The 21,190-nt window shown below is 40.6% G+C and overlaps 1 protein-coding gene across 1 annotated transcript in view; it reads left to right on the top strand.

Annotated features, from left to right (window-relative positions):
• LOC117483744 (receptor-type tyrosine-protein phosphatase N2-like) overlaps positions 1-21,190 on the top strand; it is a 202,235-nt gene that overhangs the window by 136,526 nt on the left and 44,519 nt on the right. Inside the window, exon 12 of the mRNA XM_034132094.1 lies at positions 8,895-9,107. Within this exon, the coding sequence (XP_033987985.1) occupies positions 8,895-9,107 (213 nt within the window). The remainder of the gene's footprint in view (positions 1-8,894; positions 9,108-21,190) is intronic.

Below are 21,190 nucleotides of genomic sequence, written 5' to 3'. Positions count from 1 at the left end.
GCGAGTGGAGGGGAGTGGATGGGAGGAATATAAGGAGGAGCCCCCACAGCGCACTTTGTAGTCGGGGGGGAATAAAAAATATATATTCTCATTCCTCTCTCTCCGTGGATCAAGTGTCGGAGGCTCCTCTTCCTCACGGAAAAACACGGGAGAAAAAAAAAATCTGTTGTTGGTGCATTTCTGCCTCTTTTTGGTTTCAACGGATGAGATGGGAATGGCAGAGAGAAGGAGAGGAAGATGGGAACTTTCTCTTTTTCAAAGGAGAGAGAGGTGATGAAACTCCCTCTCTTCTTCCTCTCTCCCGCTCACTCTCCTCCTCCTCCTCCTCCTCCTCCTCCTCCTCCTCCTCATCCTCCTCCTCTCCCTCCGCTGCCGGTGTGATGCTGTCTTTGAGTCGTTGGTGTCAGAGCAGCCGGACTGAAATGGGAAATAGACGCGGGACGAGGTTGCATTACCTCACCATGGATCTTCGGTAGGATTGAATTGTTGTTCTGCTAATGCTCTAGTTTCATATTTAACCTTCTATAATGACTTTTACTGCAATTTCCAACCTTAAAATGTTTGCAAAATGGCAAAAATCTGAAGCCTTTCCTGCTGTTCTCTGCGTTCATCGCATTCCTGTTGGATTGGGGATGTGCACATTTCTTACGCACTGTACCTTTTTAACACCTCCAAATAATGCATGATTCATTCTATTTCTTCCTTGAGCCATATTTATTAACGGCTTCTTGTGTGGTCCTAAGGAGATGCGTGTAAAAAAAAACATCTTAGCCAAATGCACTAGTGAAATGTAGATTTGTTGGAGGTGCAAAGGGAGTATCCGTGGAGTTGAGACAGTGATTGACGGCGCGCCCTGATCAGATGCACCTCAGCGTAACATGCTAACACTCACTTGAACGGGATTTACCGCTGTTTTCATTTTCTCCGGCTGCAGCTTCGCTCTGCTGGCGTGCAAACTTTGTAATCGTGTTGTGCAATTTTTATTAGTGTTGCAAGTTCCAGGATTGCCCTAATTTGTATGCAACGTGTGATTTTCACTGAGACACTCACACCATTTTGTCTGGCGAAGGTGTGAAGGCGATGGAAAGTGAAATGAATGTTAGATTTGTACGATTTGGCTGAGGAACATTTTGGTATTTTATGGTTTATCGTTGAGGTTTTTTTTTTTTTTTACAAATTGTGTGTGAAGACTTGTGTGTGGGTGCAATGTGCACACAGCGTTAGAGCGTGCGTGGGTGGCTGTAAAATCACAAGTGTGTACAAGTGTGCACCTGCAGATGTGTCAAACATAAAATCATTCTCCATTTTAGAATCGGTCTGCCTTTCACACACACTCGCTCGCAGGTGCACGTGTGTGTGTTTCAGTGTGTGCTGAGAGGTTTTTGTTTAAAAACCCCGGCTAAACTTTTTCAAAGACCCCGGGGGATGAATTAGAGGTGAGGGACAGATCTTTGTTTCCTGCAGCAGTCGAGCTGGAGGAAAACAATAGGCGGCCGCCGCTCTCCCTCTGACCTTTTTTCACCCGTTCTGAATAAGCCAGAGCCGTGCAAATCCATCTGCCTTTTGTCTACGGGAGCCTGGCTAATCCACCCCCCCCCCCCCCCTCACACACACACACACACACACACACACACACACACACACATACGCACGTAGCACCACACACACACACACACACACACACACACACACTCACGCACACACCCACACACACACACACACGCGCACACACACACGCGCGCGCGTCCACACACTCACACACACACACACACACACACACCACCACACACACACACACACACACAACATCACCACCACACACACACACACACACCACACACACACACACACACACACACCACACCAGGAGACCTCACCCCTCCACATCTCAAATCCACATACCAAGAAACTCACGTTTATTTCCACCTCACACTTTTGTTCAAACTCAGTTTTATTTCTTAATTGATTTTTTTAAGATGTTTTCTTTAGTAGTAAAAGCTGCAAAGCAGATTATTGTAAGTAGATGAATTAAAATGCTGCCTACACATCACACTAAGCGTGGATAAAGAGGCTATTTCAAAGCAAAACTGAATCCAAAAAACACCCGAGGAGAAGTGAAAAAAAAACATAAAAACGTCCGTAATGATGGATTCATTTTCCCTCTCTTTTCTGTTCTGTTTTCCCTCCTGTTTAAAGACTGCCTGTCTGTCTGCCTGTCTTTCTGCCTTTCTATCTACCTGTCTATCTGCCTGTCTGTTTGCCTGTCTGTCTGTCTGTCTATCTGCCTGTCTATCTGCCTGTCTATCTGCCTGTCTGTCTGCCTGTCTTTCTGCCTTTCTATCTATCTGCCTGTCTGTCTATCTGTCTATCTGTCTCTCTGCCTGTCTATCTGCCTGTCTATCTGCCTGTCTGTTTGCCTGTCTGTCTGCCTGTCTATCTGTCTGTCTGCCTGTCTGCCTGTCTGTCTATCTGTCTATCTGTCTGTCTGCCTGTCTATCTGCCTGTCTGCCTGTCTGTCTATCTGTCTATCTGTCTATCTGCCTGTCTGTCTGTCTGTCTGCCTGTCTGCCTGCCTGTCTCTCTGCCTGTCTCTCTGTCTGTCTGTCTATCTGTCTATCTGTCTCTCTGTCTGTCTGTCTGTCTGCCTGTCTCTCTGCCTGTCTCTCTGCCTGTCTCTCTGCCTGTCTCTCTGCCTGTCTCTCTGTCTGTCTGTCTATCTGTCTATCTGTCTCTCTGTCTGTCTGTCTGTCTGCCTGTCTCTCTGCCTGTCTCTCTGCCTGTCTATCTGCCTGTCTCTCTGCCTGTCTATCTGCCTTTCTATCTACCTGTCTATCTGCCTGTCTATCTGCCTGTCTATCTGCCTGTCTGCCTGCCTGTCTGTCTATCTATCTGTCTATCTCTCTGTCTGCCTCTCTCTGCCTGTCTCTCTGCCTGTCTATCTGTCTATCTGTCTGTCTGCCTGTCTGTCTGCCTGTCTGTCTGCCTGTCTGTGGGGAGTGTGTCTGATATATGCTGGAAAGGGCTGAACCCAGCAGCCAGTCGGCATCCTGAGGGGCGATGTTACTGCTTTCCAGAAGCCCTCGGTGCACGAGGAGCTTCTGTCAGATCACGGTTGGCATTTATAATGCGAAAATGGAAAAAAATTAATTTGCAAGTACAATCGTTTGCTCTGGAGCAGATGGACAATAGAGGGGTTTGGGGGGGCATGAAGGAACTCCCCTTCTCCCCGTTAATATGCTTTGGGGAGCCGAGATTCTGCCTTTCATTTCTTCTGCCGGTCTCTGGATGGAAACGTCTGATTTTCCTCCAGAAGCAAACGGGATGGTCTCCGGGTTTATTCATGCATCATATGATTAAAAAAAAAAACACATTGAAGTCAGAAGTGCTCTTTGATTCTGCATGTGTCTTTTTAGCTTCCAAATCTATACAGAAATCTGCGTGTAATCACAGCAAAGACACACACGTAAAATCCCCTTTCATTTCTTCCCGTGTCCCCTCGCCGGTTGCAGCTTCTTTCCGTGTCATTTGATTGGAAGCGTGAAGCCACAGGAGTCAGGACAGGCCTCCGAGCGGCTGATAACCTCCTGGTATCGCAGACAGAGAGCAGGTGACAGGAATATAAATACATGCACACGTATTCATCATTTTCGCTCAATATTTCCACGTCTCTCGCTGTGATCCTGAAAAGGTTACAGAGTCCTCTGTGCAGAAATCACTGCTGCATGCATCTGCTCATGTGTGAATATTGTGAATACCCCCCCCCCTCCACCCCCCCACCCCCCCTAGCTTTCCTGTGCAAACATTTGATTTTCAATCATTGCACATTTCTGCTACATCTGCCTCTGCACTACTTTAACCTTTAACCGAGTATTTTTACATTGTAGTCTTGCTCATTGAGTAAAAAACTGAAACTAAATTAAATGTATTATATCAACACATTTCACATAACTGTATTAGGTTAGTTGATAGCAATACTATTACGTTTAAATACAAGATGAATAGGATCAACTGAATATTAGTGCTTTCATTTAACCTAATGCAGTTATGTGAAATTTGTTGATGTAATATATTTAATTAAAGTCAGTTTTTTCAGTGTCAGAAGTGGAAGAAGTACTCAAATGATGTAACAGTTGCAATACCACAGTGAAATAATACTCAATAAATGCGTTGATATAATACATTTAATTAAAATCAACAGTTTTTTCAGTGTCAGAGGTGGAAGAAATGATCAGAAGGTTTATTACCAGTTGACACGTACGAGGAATTTGACTTGATGTCAAATAAAAAACAATTTTTAAAAATAGACCACAGATAGCGAACTATTTTAAGAACACTGTAATCAAAATAAAGTGAGATAGCAATAAAATAAAGCAGTCATTTACATCGAAGTAGAATGCAATCAATTATAGAATATACAATATGCAGTATTGTCAACATTGTGTACATGAATGTAATAGTATTGCTATCAACTAACCTAATGTGGAAATCTGTGACATAATACATTTAATCAAAGTCAACGTTTCCGTTTTTTTACTCAAATGAGGCAGAGACTACACACGTCAAAATACTAGATACAAGTTCAAATATCGCAGAGGCAGATGTAGCGAAATGTTGCACCGACTGAAAATCTAATGTTGCCCGGGGACAGGGAATCAACGTGTCAGTTTGTTTCAGTGTCAGAGGTGGAAGAAGTACTCAAATGATGCAACACAATTTGAGTATACTTCATACAGCCGCCATCTAACGAGTCATACAATCTTACTGTTACTAACAACTGCAACCAAGCGTGATTAAGCAGCTGGGGTCAGGCGACATTTCTCTCAATCAATAGGCAGCCATGATAAAGAGGGGGTTGAATAGTATATGTGTGTGGTGTGTGTGTGTGCGTGCGTGTGTGTGAGGGGAGGAGGAAGAGGGGGTTCGGCATCTGTCCCGTAAAAGATGACTGAGCTGTTACAGTTAGAGCCGTGAATTATGGGGCCATTACTCGAGCAGAAAGATGCGATCCCTCTCCATGAAACCTCATTTGACAAAACAACGAGGCGACTCGGGAGTGAAAAAGGACAAATGAAGTTTATTTTTGACGGGAAAATAAACTCATTTTGGCCGGAGATGATTGCAGTGGAATCAGCAGTAATGCATTATTAATGTCCGCCTGCCAAAGCAGGCAAACATGGACTATTGTTTATGATGCCTTCCTTTTACATTAGCAATGCATTCATGAAAAAAGACATGCGATTAAGTGTATATTCTTTTTACTTGAAATCGAATGCATTATTAATATCTGCAGCCATTCAGATCTAATGTAAGCAGAGGCCTTGGTGTTTATCGCTGATTTATGAACAGACTATAGATTGTATATGTACTGAAACTCAGTGGTGCACACTTCCGTATTTTCCCACTTACTTTTACTACATTTGTAGGAAGATTATACTTATACAAAATATAATTAACATATAATATTATAGTTAAATGACCCAGAATGACTAATGTAATTTAATTAAACCCTCTTTTAAAGCTGCAACATTGACATGTTAATACATCAATAATTATCATCCAATATTGAAATATTTGGTGCTTTAATGGGCCATTCTGCATAATAAGTACTTTACTTTTGGTATTTAAAGTATATTTTGATTTACTTTAAGTACAATTTGAATGCACTACTTTTACTTGAGTATTATTATTACACTGTAGTTTAGCAGCTGTTGCATAATTTAGAAGAGTACTCTTCCACCTCTGACAGTGAAAAAGCTGACTTTAATTAATTGTATTATGTCAACAAAATGTCAACGTTGACGTTTTTTACTCAAATTATCAAATAGTAAAGTGTAAAAATACTCAGTTACAAGTCAAAGTAGGTGCATTCAAATTCTACAAAAGTATTAACATATAATTGAAGTACCAAAAGTAAAAGTACTTATTATGCAGAGTGTATTATTAGATTTGATCCTAATATGTAGTATTTTAACGTAATATTATTGCTTTCAACTAACCTAACACAGTTCTGAGAATTCCCAGATATCGTACATTTAATTAAAGCCACTTTTTCAGTCTTTTCTGTGTATTCTTCAGTTTTTTGTGCTGCTTTATGATGATATCTCCTCCCTCGCACTGGGAGAATAGTGCGGAGACGCCCACTGTTTCCTTTCACAGCGCGCCCGGCACATTACTATGCAGCAGCTTTTACAGTACGGCTTAGAGCTCCCCGAGCAAATTGGACACCCCACAAAGCATCGAACAACTGTTGTCCCCCATTGTGGATTCTTCTCTTTCTGCAGGGCACTCTTTATCAGGTGCTGAATGCAGAGGCAATGAATGAAATCATAGAGGGGGGGGGGGGGACCTCATCGAGTGGTTTTTGGGGGGTCACTCCCTAAAAAAAAAACCTCACAAGAATTCCTGAACAATCCGTGTGCAAAGCGGATCTTTTTCGCACCTCCCCCCAGAGTTTCTGTGACAGTTACCCCCCCCCCCTTTTTTTGTTTTTTTCCCCTCCTCCCCACTGCTTTTCAAAGCTTCCTTTCCATTAACTCTCCACGCCTAATCTCTGTGACCTCCACCACCGATGGACAGGGATTTTTTTTCATCATACCCCCTTTTCAGGCTTTTTGCCTGCTGCTGCTTTCCTGTGAGGCGACGGCACAGCTCTAACACTTTAAAGCTTTTGATCAATATATATTAATTGGCAGTGGTGGAAAGTAACTAAGTACATTTACTCAAGTACTTAAGTACTATTATGTCATATTTCTACTTTACTTGAGTTTTTCCATTTTATGCTTCTTTATACTTCTACTTCTCAACATTTTGGAAGCATTCATTCTACTTTCTACTCCATAACATTTTTTTAAAGAGGCCCTTTTATGCTTTTTAGGCTTCCCTTTCCTTTAGTGTATTATATAGGTTTTAGTGCATGTAAATGGTCTGCAAAGGCTAAAATCTCTCTGTCCCCCTCCCTGCCTGAAACCCCTCCATCGGACCCCTCCGTTCACTTCTACAAAAAAGTGACATCACTATGAAACACTCACGCTCCTATTGGCTATCACTCCAACACATTGTACGTGATAGGCTAAGGGGCGGGACATCTCTAAGCTGGTTGACCAATCACAACAGAGCCGGCCAGCTAACCAATCAGAGCAGACTGGGCTCTGGTTTCAGACAGAGGGTGAAAAGAGGTGCTGCAGCACAGGCAGTATGAGAAAAATAAGGAGCTTTTTGAACATTAAAGCATGGAGACATGTCCCAGTAGAGACATACTAATATGAACCTGGATAATGAACAGAATATGTCCTATGTCCTGCAGCATAACGTTACTATTATATCTGAATGTTCAGTGAGAGATTAGTCTTGTCTACCAGTAAAGGGGTAGATTATCTTTTACTGTGCCTCAAAGATGCGTGTTCCCCGCCCCCAAAAACCTGTTTTTGCCAAAGATTTCCTTTGATAATTCCAGTGTCAGGGGGAATTGTGTGCCTTGTCATCTGCGGTGCAATTTGTAGCTCTTCTTCTTCCCTTTGCTCTTGTTGTCAGGATCATTACGCAGTGTGTAATAAACGGGGAATTATGGGCGGCCTATTGTTAAACTCTTTAGTTGTCAGGTAGAAACGGCAACAGGCCCATTATCTTCAGCAGGGGTCCTGAAAACCAACAGCTGCTCGAGCTGCAGTTCAATAGGAATTACTTCCACGATTTTCTTTTTTTACACGCGCTCAAAAGCAGTCTTTTCCCTACAGTGTGTGTCCATTGTGTTATCTGAAGCAGCGGACCGGTGAAAGAAATCTTTCATCTCCAGTTGTTTGCTGAAGGATCTGGTTCTCACGCATTAGATTAGAGGTCGAAATTGGCGAGGCACTTTCTCAAGACGGCAGACTTCTGTCGCCTCGACTCACAACCGTAGAAATTCCCTCCAAAAACAACGGTGTGTGTGGTGTGTGGCGTGTATGCGTGTTCGTGCTTGCGTTGAGTGTGATGGTGTGTGTGTGGAGTCGATGCCTTGCTGAGCAGGAGTTTTATGCATTCACTGCACTCCTGGGCACAGTGGTGGAACAAACGCTTGTGATTACAACTTTTCAATCGAGCATAGTGATATGCATATTTATGTCTCTCCAAAAAACAAAAAGGAAAGAAAGGAAACCATGTGATTCATACTTTCATCCACTCATTACAAGTTTTTTTTGGGGGGAAATCAGAGGAAGCAAAGACAATCAGTGCCTTCAACGTCCGGGGTTTGGAGAGATTACAGTGACATTTAAATATGATGGTGATTTTGGTTGGATATGCTTTAATCTGGGGGGTGTGAATGTGTTACTGAAAGTCTGCAATCAAACACTCCATCGAATGACATTACAGTTTTTTATACCTGACAGACATTTTGTGTGCACCAGTCAAATCTTAAAATGAAATGCAGAGGCAATCCCAGATCAAATGTTCCTTAAAGGGTCCTAAACCTGTTATCGTATCGTTTCTGAACGGTTTTATCGTATTGTTTCCTTTAAGGTACAGAGTTTGGCATCCCTCCCATGAGACATTTGAAAATATGGACATTTGTTGATATATCTCCACTAGTTTCCAAAGCATTTTGTCATGTTTAAAGAGATGTCATGGTACTGTAGGCTATGATATTTTTATATGAGATAATATTGCTTCAAAATCATCAGGATTTGTGGAAAAGTATTGCAAAAAAAGGGAGTTCAACTGCAATCAAGTGCAATGAATGAGATATTTTACTTAAATGATAAAATGCTGGTATTTATATGAACTGTATATCTTGCCTGTGAAAGTACCCACACTGTACCTGTTTGATCTGCACAGAGAATCGCTCATTTTATATCAAATATATTTTTTTAAAGCGTATTTGTAACCACCTTTTGTTTCTGTTTCTTTTTGGTCCACAGGGAAGCCAGATCAAGCAGATTCCCACCAAGTACAGCCAGGCGGAGTCCACCAAGTTCCTGGTGCTCACGGTGGTCTCCATCTTGTGCATCGTGGCCGTTCTGCTCGCCTCCACCGTCATCTACTGCCTCCGCCATCGATCCCACCACAAGCTGAAGGAGAAGCTCACCAACCTGGGAACAGACACCGGAAACGATGCTACCTCCACCTATCAGGTAGGAGACAAACACATCCTTTACTCAAGTAGAAGTACAGATACTCGTGTTTAAAAATACTCTGGTAAAAGTAGAAGTACTGACTAAACTTCTTTACTCAAGTAAAAGTAAAGAGGGCTTTGAAATGTACTTCAGTAAAAAGTACCCATAACTAGCAGCTGTTTTAAAGAGTACCTGACCTCCCTTTATATTAATAGAACAATAATGTCATTGTTAGCTAATGAATGTTTCCATGCTGAACAACGGCAACATGACAACGTTTTCATTGGTCCCTCTTCTTTAGAGAAGACCAGGAAATGATGGATACACGGATCGTGTTCAAATCAATAGGCACGCAATGACTCTAAATAATAATGATCACACCACCAAACACACATTCAAACTAAAGGAACCAGCCTGTTTGGGAAATGTGAGAAGTAGAAAGTACAGGTATTTGTGTTCAAAATGTAAGAAGTAGGAAGTACAGGTATTTGGGTTAAAAATGTAAGAAGTAAAAGTAAAAAGTCGTCAGAAAAATAAGTAGTGGAGTAAAGTACTGATACCAGAAACATGTACTTAAGTACAGTAACGAAGTATTTGTACTCCACTACTTCCCACCTCTGAGTAGGAGGTGCTACTGCGCCATCTGTGAAAACAGGGGTGAAAGGATGACGTGTTTATGAAGGTCGATAGAGAAATCGTCACATATTAACACCACTTGATGAATTTTGAAGCGTAAATACAATCTCCAGAAGTAAAAAGTAAATGTTGGGCTCTAAAGGAACTACAGCACGGTTACATGACTTCACGTCACCACCGCTAAGCTAAAGGTGGCTAATGTTGGGCCATAAAGGAACTACAGCACGGTCACATGACTTCACGTCACCACCGCTAAGCTAAAGGAGGCTAATGTTGGGCTATAAAGGAACTACAGCACGGTTACATGACTTCACGTCACCACCGCTAAGCTAAAGGTGGCTAATGTTGGGCCATCAAGGAACTACAGCACGGTCCACATGACTTTCACGTCACCACCGCTAAGCTAAAGGAGGCTAATGTTGGGCTATAAAGGAACTACAACACGGTTACATGACTTCACGTCACCCACCGCTAAAGCTAAAGGTGGCTAATGTTGGGCCATAAAGGAACTACAGCACGGTCACAATGACTTCACGTCACCACCCGCTAAGCTAAAGGTGGCTAATGTTGGGCCATAAAGGAACTACAGCACGGTCACATGACTTCACGTCACCACCGCTAAGCTAAAGGTGGCTAATGTTGGGCTATAAAGGAACTACAGCACGGTCACATGACTTCACGTCACCACCGCTAAGCTAAAGGAGGCTAATGTTGGGCTATAAAGGAACTACAGCACGGTCACATGACTTCACGTCGCCACCGCTAAGCTAAAGGTGGCTAATGTTGGGCTATATAGGAACTACAGCACGGTCACATGACTTCACGTCACCACCGCTAAGCTAAAGGCGGCTAATGTTGAGCGTGATGACATTTAGTCGTCTCATTTAGACACTTGTTAGCAACCGCCATTTTTAAATTCACCAGTGGGTATTTACTGACGTATTTTATGTCTTAGAATAAAACTTTAAAATCTCTTCGGCTTGTGTTAACCACAGACCTTATTTCAGGCCTCTAACCAAAAAAATACCTTGAAAACCCATTGACTTCAAGACGAGCTATAAGGACTCATTTCGGTGTTTATGGACTTATTCCTGCACCTCTCTTGAATTGAAACAACTGCTACTCTCATAAACTATGCAGGGTTTGGATTGATAAGACTGTTGGTTCCCAAATGTTTTTGACAATTTCTATTTAAAATGAAGTCCTGCAATTTTTGCGACCCCTTGTTACCACATTGCATTGATTTACCGGTCGTTACAAGTTAAACCGAACAAGTGTTTTTAATTTTTCCTTGACGTAAAATGATCAAAAAGGGGCAAAAATAATAGGAAAAGTCTGACAAATATAACATAACTATAGCAGAAATCCATAAAAGTTCAATATAACGGGGCCTCTTAAAACAACCGTGTGTTTTTAGATATTAAAACTAGATTTATGCTGATTGCTGTGAGTCCCCTGCTATAATTTGTTGTTTGACATATGAAGCAATATTATCAATCCAACAGGTTTTTTCACCTCGAGTCATTTCCATTTATCCCCCCCCCCTCCACCCCCCCCGCTCCTCTCTGCTTGCTGTAATTATCCTTTGGCCGGAATAGCGGAGTGTGAAATTTAATTTACACAATCCAATATTAAGTGGCTTTTTGAGCAAAGAATTAAATTGAGATTTCTCCGTCTCTCTCCTTCTGACCTTTTCTCCCAGCATGTTTTTAAATGAGAGTGGTCCTGTGGGCATCGATTTTATAATGAGCCCGGCCCCTTCCCCTAAGTGCTTACATTTCATGCTCTCCCCCTCCTCTGGGGATTTTTAAACTCCTGCAATAGACTGAGCTGCTGCTGCGTCAGAGGTTTACCTCGACACCAGAGACTTATAATTCAGAATCATCCTCATTTTCAGAGTGTATTTCTGGCTAATTGGGATGAACATTGATTAGAAATGATGAGAAATAACTCACTTTATAGACGTTTTGAAGCATTGATTGGAAACAAAAACTGACAACAAGGAGGTTTAATTAACCTTCATGTTGTCAGCTGTGCAACTTCAGGCCTTGTTTGACTAATAGTATAAATAATAACCCAAATATTGGTTACACCTTTGAAGCCAAATTTATTCCAACTCATTACCACCAAGTTTTAGTCATCTGTTATCAAATATGTCCAATATATATATATATGCTCAATAGACGTCATTTACGCAAAATTAAACCAACATTTTGAGTTAAAAAAGGCGTTAAAATGTGCATTATTTGCCTGGATTAGAGGAACATGTCTCGATGGACACTTTATTCTGTTGTGAAACCATTGAATTGTTTTAATGGCAGCACATAATGACAGCAGATGCTTTTCATTTAAGCAATACACGCTAAATGTAAGTAGTCCTAATTATGTTATTTTTCTGGCAACTACAGTAGCTGACATCACTCCCTCTTTTTGACATAATCACATTTGGAAATGGGTCCAATTTGACCCTCGGCACACTCTTAGACATACAGTATATGTCCGAAATATCTGTACCTATAGTCAAACACATCTGCTCTCAAAAAACAGACAATTAAAACTAAATGTTAAGACAGCTTTCTCTGCCTGTTGTGACCAAAAAACCGACCTAAATGATTCCTAACAAAAGTACATTCTAATATCAACCATGCTTAGTCTAATGTTTGAATATATTATAAAACAAAAGTCTAGTAAAACCATTCGTCCGCTACGGAAATGTGCCTGCACTCTTCCTGGGGGATTGATATTAATAATGTAGATAGGAATTAAACATTGAATTAACATTAACTACAAAAAACACGCCTGTTTTTCCTGGCTCCACAATAGTGCACGCTCCACCTTGATAAGCACCTACAGTATTTAAACTGCACATTGGCTAATGATAATACTTCCAAAGAAGTCTCTCTTCTGCGTGTAGCACTTGGAAAGCTTACTTGAAGCCAATGCACTTACAATGGTTTGGCTTATTGAAAGCTAATGTACCTGCAGGAGTCTGTCTCACGCTGACATTTTAACGATCCACCTCTATCTACATAAAATATGAGCTTTTCCTCAGAGTGAGAAACCTATCTTCACGGTTCCTTGCCCCCGATGTTCCCTCTAAGCCTCTAATTGGAAAATGCAAATTAAAACACACACGTTAAGTCTGTGTTTACGCATTATTCCTCGAGCAAAAAAACGCTCATGTTGCTTATATTTGGGGGGAGGAGGGGGGAGAGGAGGGGGGAGACTCTCTCTCCTCCGTCAGCTTTATCGAGTCTCCTCAGTGAAAGACTTCAGTGTTCAGCCCCATCTTAGCCGTGTAAGCCTCGTCTCTTTGTCAGCACTGCTGTGTAGAGGGCTTCCCTGGGTGTGTGGTGTGTGTGTGTGTGTGTGTGTGTGTGTGTGGTGTGTGTGTGTGTGTGTGTGTGTGTGGTGTGTGTGTGTGTGTGTGTGTGTGTGTGTGTGTGTGTGTGTGTGTGTGTGTGTGTGTGTGTGTGTGTGTGTGTGTGTGTGTGTGTGTGTGTGTGTGTGTGTGTGTGTGTGTGTGTGTGTGTCTCCAGGGCTACATGCAATTAAAGCAGACAGGAAGCGGCAGGCTGCCTGACGGCCGTACTGCTGCGTCTCCTTCACACTGGCTGTCAAACACACACACACCGGCAAACACACATTAACATGCACCAACACACACACACATTTATGCATGCACACACTCACTCAAGATTCAAGATGCACAGGCGTTATTATTATCAGCATAAGAGTTACAGTTTTTGAAATGAAGTGTGAAGTGTTAGGCTCCTCCAACAGTGAAACATTCAATTTAAAGTGACACAATAGTGCAAGTATAATGCAGTTATAGGTCCACTATATGCATGTAGGGTGAAATAAGATAACACAATATTTCATTTGAATACTGTATAGTGCAATGAAAAACAACTGCACATTTAAATATGTTTATAAATACATATGTAGACTTAATTGGAAAATAAGTTGCTGCCTTAAAAACTTGAGTTAACAAATCTCTTGAATTGGCAATTTGTATAAATGTATACAATTACAGTTATCTTTACTTACAGTACAGCCGAATTAATTGAAAAGATACTAAACGTGTTCTTGAATAACTACAGATTGAGTCTTAGATTTTTTCAATAATCTAACAAGATATTAAAAAAATGTAAAAAATAATAGTGCAACAAGAAATATAGTAAACATTTCATGTGATTTTGTCCTTGGTGCCTCAATTCAAACACACACACACACACACACACACACACACACACACACACACACACACACACACACACACACACACACACACACACACCCTTTCCCCCTCATCGACTATAATCCCCTCCACCTCCAGCTCTCTGCTCCCCTGCCTGTCAATCAAACGATCCCCGGGAAACAGCGACATGGGATTGGCCGACACTGACAAAGGAGACGTTGATTGACAGGCGTCGACAGAGGAGTGTGTGTGTGTGTGTGTGTGTGTGTGTGTGTGTGTGTGTGTGTGTGTGTGTGTGTGTGTGTGTGTGTGTGTGTGTGTGTGTGTGTGTGTGTGTGTGTGTGTGTGTGTGTGTATGTGTGTGTGTGTGTGTGTGTGTGTGTGTGTGTGTGTGTGTGTGTGTGTGTGTGTGTGTGTGTGTGTGTGTGTGTGTGTGTGTGTGCGTGTGCGTGCGTGCGTGCGTGTGTGTGTGTGAAACTCTCCCCTACTCGTTTGCACTCAAACTTTTTGCATGTTTTTTCCACAAATGCAGGAGATAATGATCTTGAATATGATCCTATTTAAAGATATCATCACCCGCACCATGACATTTCTTAAAGTGCTTTGGAAACTCGTGGAGATATCTCATCATATTTGCATATTTCCCCCACTTTGTAACACACAACAGCAGATTAAATGACTTGCTAAGATGTCCTTTTCTGTTTTCCCTCTGAGTCTCCATTTAATATGGAGGATCTCCACAGGCAGGATAGCACCGCCTTTACTCCGCCACAGAACGAGTGAAAACACATTTCCAGTACATCTCAGTTCAGATTAAACAAGCAAACATAAACCTCCCGTTCCCTCTCTGTCTGCTTTTATTTCCTGTGTCGTTTCCTCTCCTGCTCCCGGACAAATACTGATAACAAAAAGCCTCAGTGACAATTATATAACGTATAGAATTATGTTTCATTGGTTACATTGATTACAAGTATAATACATGACATTACGATTAATTGAATAATACATTTTCTGGGATTAAAGCAATATTAAGTCCAAGTCAACTTTTATCCCCCGATTTTAACATTTTTGTAACAGAAATCGACTTCTTTTCGTGTTAGTGGATATCAGTTTTTCTTGAAAATGACCACATATAAATAGTGTAGAAACACACTACTGCACCTCCTTGATTCTGGCTGTTACACACACACACACACATAAAACACACATAGACATGCACAAACACACACACATATATGCTTACACACACATAAAACACACATACATGCACAAACACACACACATATATGCTTACACACACATAAAACACACATACATGCACAAACACACACATATATATGCTTACACACACTCACCCTTGGCACCTTTTTTAGGCTTCACTTCACACACAAACACACACACACACACACACACACACACACACACACACACACACACACACACACACACACACACACACACACACACACACACACATGGTTTTAACATGTTGAATTGTGAGTGCAAAATCATAGTCACATGTTTTAGTCATTTTTAGAAATTCATGTATTTCACTGTAAATCTGAAATCTAACACTTTAAGTTTTAGTCAATTAATATTTTTGCTTGAAAATGAGCAAATAAAAAGAGTGTAAAGGTTTAAATCTTAGTCCAGACATGTTGGTATCAGTGTCAGGTCTCTCCTTGCCCCCCCCCCCACTCCCCCATATTGTACCGTGTTGCCTCTTTTATTAGTTAGTTTTTTTCTAATGAAGGCCCCTGCATTTGTTGTGGTCAGAGGGCCGTGTAAACAGAGGCCCCCATGACCCCCTCCCCCTCTCCCCCAAACACACTCCTCCTGCCCATTAGTGGGGTCTTAATAAAGAGGGGGCGCACACGCTGATTTAAAACGTTCATGTGGCGCCAAGGGTTTCCCTGGCATGGCGCCCAAGAGAGGGGGGGTTTTGTTTTAACCTTTATTCATGCAGGGGGGGGGGGGGGGGGGGTGATGGTGAGACACGTGCCCCCTTAAAGCTAATCACACACACTGATTTAAACATCAGATTCAGGTTTAAAACCATTTAGTTTTACACATACACAAAGTAATGTGCAAAATATACAGTTTTATTCAACTTGTATTTGTTACACTTCTCTTCTCATGCTTCAGTGGAGTTCCTGGTTAAAAAAAAAATCTTAATTAAAGTTTTTAACGGCCAACCAACAACATGACCTTCAGAAAATAAAGAAAATTCTGATTAGCATGATTTACTAAAACCTAGATTGTCTTTTGTTGTGTTTCAAGGAATTATAAATATATACATCAATGACAATTACATTACATTACATGTCACTTGTTAGACGCTTTTATCCAAAGCGACTTACATACTCAATACTGTGGGCAATCCCCACAGGAGCAATTTGGGGTGAAGTGTCTCAGGGACACAACGACATGCTGACTGCAGTGGGGTTTGAACCTGTGCCCCCCTGATCCGAACACCCACGCACACTCCACTGCACCACACGCCACCATCTTCTGTCTCCTCATTCTTGCAGCGATGTGTCCCGATACAAAAGCCTAATTGTACTTTTACATCTCTGATATTTAGATAACAACATCTCTGGAGCGGCCTGATCGTTCCCTCGCTAAAAAATAGTTGCATAACAATCACGTAACGTCTGTCTGAATTTATTTTCAAAGCTGCCGTTCTTTCTGAGATTGATTTCCTCATCTCCAGACAGACATTTGTTTTCATACATTTAATATATATATTTTTTTTAATCAAATCAATTTAAACAGACTCAGAGCTCTCTGGAGTATTGGTGATCCATCATGTTAACATTTATCCGCCTTTATTTATCTTCAAAGATAATGCAGTTTAGAGAATGGATTCACCTCCAACATGTTACATTTAAAACCTGATTTTCTAAAGCGTCGCTGCATCTCCGGCAGCAATAATGTACGATGTAAGTTATCAACATAGACAGAAATATAAAGTATAGACACTTTTTTAATAACTTTAACTTGAGTACATTTTGAATGCCAGACATTTTTGTTTGTAACAAAGTATTTCTGGTATTATACTCTTACTTTAAAGAGTTCTCTCCTGATGATGTTCAGGTGTATATCAGTATGTAGTGTCTCTACTTTAAAGAGTCCTCTCCTGCTGATGTCCAGGTGTATATCAGTATGTAGTGTCTCTACTTTAAAGAGTCCTCTCCTGCTGATGTTCAGGTGTATATCAGTATGTAGTGTCTCTACTTTAAAGAGTCCTCTCCTGCTGATGTCCAGGTGTATATCAGTATGTAGTGTCTCTACTTTAAAGAGTCCTCTCCTGCTGATGTTCAGGTGTATATCAGTATGTAGTGTCTCTACTTTAAAGAGTCCTCTCCTGCTGATGTTCAGGTGTATATCAGTATGTAGTGTCTCTACTTTAAAGAGTCCTCTCCTGCTGATGTTCAGGTGTATATCAGTATGTAGTGTCTCTACTTTAACCTGTTTCACACCTTCCCCCCGGTACCGGGCGGATAAACGCGTCATTTGCAGGAAACAACGTCTAAGGAATCTTAATATTGAATAAAACTATGAATGTGTTATATCCATGTAACGGGAAGAAACTCAGCTAACTGATCTTTTTAATTTTTTTTTTCAAAAAAAACCCACAATGCTAGCACTCAGCCTCTGAATTAGCCTCGACGAAAAAAACGTAACCTACAAAGGCACATAAACTCACTCAGAACTCCCTTATTACTTATCCTAGATGCACAACCAAACACTCTTTTTTGGTGTCCTGGAGACACTGAATCTAACGGTGCCCTCCTCAACACTCAGTGATAAACATTCGCGACGCTCTAAACGAAAGCGTACATCATCACATGTGGAGCTAAGAAGCTAAACAGTAAATATGGCTTACCTTGGTCAAAAGTGGTCTTCAATGGCATTAAAACGATAAAAAAAACGATGCTGCAGTTAATCCATAGGTTCATCCTATGTGTCTGTGCCTTCTTTGAAATTATTTCTGATAATCCATAAGCAATACAACTGCGTTTTAGTTTCCAAACTCCAGAAGGAGACATTCCTCTACTTTGGTTTCGTTTTCCACACGCGAAGCAACCACATTTTTTCTTTACAACCTGTCTGGGTGGGAGCCTCCCCCTTCGATTCTATTGGCTCTAACGGTCACAAGGGTATGTCAACCAACCAAATCGAGCAAGGGGGGCCAGAGATAGGTCAAATCCACCCAAATGACCCCAGATGGCCCAGTTTTTGGCTAAATCTCTCTAAAAAGGTCAAATTTCACTTGTTTTGCATCAATCTTGATACAGGGTACTTATTATATGTTGTACTTTGGATTCCTAAAGCTTTTAGTCTACTAACCCATCATCCAAGGGTAGTTTTCACTATCTGTAAAAAATAATTTTTGGACGGACACTATAATTTACAGTTTTTTACTATGTAAAATCTGAATTGTCTTTAAAATAAAAAACATTTATATTGATTCTGACACTTCTACATCCAACTCACAGGTTTATCATTACTTTGAGAACAAAGATTATTAATTTAACCCTTTTAGAAGGGAAGATATGGTCATTTGTTCTGGGAATGTCATTTTCGAGCCTGAGACCTGAAAAACAGGCTCAGAGTGGAACAGGTTAAAGAGTCCTCTCCTGCTGATGTTCAGGTGTATATCAGTATGTAGTGTCTCTACTTTAAAGAGTCCTCTCCTGCTGATGTTCAGGTGTATATCAGTATGTAGTGTCTCTACTTTAAAGAGTCCTCTCCTGCTGATGTTCAGGTGTATATCAGTATGTAGTGTCTCTACTTTAAAGAGTCCTCTCCTGCTGATGTTCAGGTGTATATCAGTATGTGTAGATTCTCTACTTTAAAGAGTCCTCTCCTGCTGATGTTCAGGTGTATATCAGTATGTAGTGTCTCTACTTTAAAGAGTCCTCTCCTGCTGATGTTCAGGTGTATATCAGTATGTAGTGTCTCTACTTTAAAGAGTCCTCTCCTGCTGATGTTCAGGTGTATATCAGTATGTAGTGTCTCTACTTTAAAGAGTCCTCTCCTGCTGATGTTCAGGTGTATATCAGTATGTAGTGTCTCTACTTTAAAGAGTCCTCTCCTGCTGATGTTCAGGTGTACATCAGTATGTAGTGTCTATACTTTAAAGAGTCCTCTCCTGCTGATGTTCAGGTGTATATCAGTATGTAGTGTCTCTACTTTAAAGAGTCCTCTCGTGCTGATGTTCAGGTGTATATCAGTATGTAGTGTCTCTACTTTAAAGAGTCCTCTCCTGCTGATGTTCAGGTGTATATCAGTATGTAGTGTCTCTACTTTAAAGAGTCCTCTCGTGCTGATGTTCAGGTGTATATCAGTATGTAGTGTCTCTACTTTAAAGAGTCCTCTCCTGCTGATGTTCAGGTGTATATCAGTATGTAGTGTCTCTACTGGGACATGTCTCCATGCTTTAATGTTCAAAAAGCTCTTTATTTTTCTCATACTGCCTGTGCTGCAGCACCTCTCTTCACCCTCTGTCTGAAACCAGAGCCCAGTCTGCTCTGATTGGTTAGCTGGTCGGCTCTGTTGTGATTGGTCAACCAGAGATGTCTTAGAGACGTACAATGTGTTGGAGGACTAGCCAATAGAAGCGCAAGTGTTAAATAATGATGTCAAAATGTTCTCAACAAAGGTGGCGTTTCAGGCGGGGGGAGACGGGGATTTTATCCTCTGCAGACCATTTACATGCACTAAAACCTATAAAACACACTCTAGGTTCTAATCAGACTTACTCTCACCTACTTATCAAGAGCATAAACCCAATTAAAAGGCAACATTGAGACAAAACTCCACAACAGACTTTCTTCAGATCATAAACCACGGTTATTAAAATGGCGCCTCCCCCCTCCTGATGAAGAATTGGCTCTCAGGAGGGGAGATTCATTCTGAATCAGTTTTAATAACATCGTAAAAGAGTTCACTGTCTGGGCTCGCCGAGATATAGATAGCTAGATAGATTCTTTATTTATCACAAGATGTGGAAATTATTGTATTGTTAAATATGAATCGTATGTTCCCCTCCCACACTAAAAACTCCCACAATGCAGTGTGTTCTGCTCCATGTTGCTTAGCGACTAACACACATTTTTGTATTTAACAACAACAGTAAGACACATTTTTACGGCTGATATTTAGCTTAATTGAAGCATTCAAAATGGACTATTTAATGTTAATTTATCAATATCTGGTAGAAAACAGAGATATGAACCTGAAAATGATCAAATTCAGCCAATTTTTTAAATAAAAAGGTCAAAAATAGTAAGAAATACTCAATATTTGCCGCTTTAACTAAATAAATTGGGAAGAAATTGGGGTGTCACCATAAAGTCCACCCAGATTCGGAGATATGCTGTATGTACAATAACAAGTGTAATGTGATCTTTCCTTATGAAGACCAAAAAGCCCAAAATATAATATAAAAAAAGGTACATTATATCACACATGCTCTATATACTACTCGATGTATTTCAGGTAAGGGATGACATAGATTAAACTGATCCCAAATCAGCGCAGTGAGTAATGGAGTTAATCAAGTCCCTAATGGAAAGACTCATTATACATTCAGTTATTATGCATGTAACTATTATATAAATGAATCATTTGATGCAGAATGTTGATTAAAAAGCTTTTATTACAAGATAAGATGATTAATTAGAAGCTCTGCAGATGTGTAGCCGTAGAAACAAAACTACATCTGACTAATTAATTTAGCGTTCGACTAACAGACGAGTGATGAATGAAAGTGTTTTCAAGATGTCAAGGGCCACAGTGGATTAGATTTAATATACATTTATTGGATTGAAAACCGTCATTTGTTTATGAAAAATAAGTAACTGATTGATTTCATCATAGTTTCAGTTATATATGTCAGTTTATTGAATACCAGATAATGAGAATTGATGATCAAAGGAGAAATACATTTAATAGCTTGAGTAAAGTTGAGGCTAAAACTTGTACATATTAAGCATTTTTCTTAATTAATTACTTACTATTCATCATAAGTGTCGTTGAATAATTTCTCACAATTATATTTTGAAAAGAACTCAAGCATCTGTGAAAACACGGTGTCTTTAAACGCGAGATCTTTCCGATTGTCCAACTTAAAACAGTCCAGGCTGAAGACTTTTCTTTTTGCTGCTGCTTTTAATTGAACTATTCATATCTTAAACTGCACTGTAACTTTTATCCATGTATTTTTTCTTTTAATGTTTATTTTATTATCTTTCAT

This window comes from Trematomus bernacchii, unplaced genomic scaffold (assembly GCF_902827165.1).
Source record: "Trematomus bernacchii unplaced genomic scaffold, fTreBer1.1, whole genome shotgun sequence".
In the NCBI taxonomy this organism is placed as follows: Eukaryota; Metazoa; Chordata; class Actinopteri; order Perciformes; family Nototheniidae; genus Trematomus; species Trematomus bernacchii.
The sequence above is the reverse complement of the archived record's forward strand: the minus strand, read 5'-3'. Positions and strand labels throughout refer to the sequence as shown.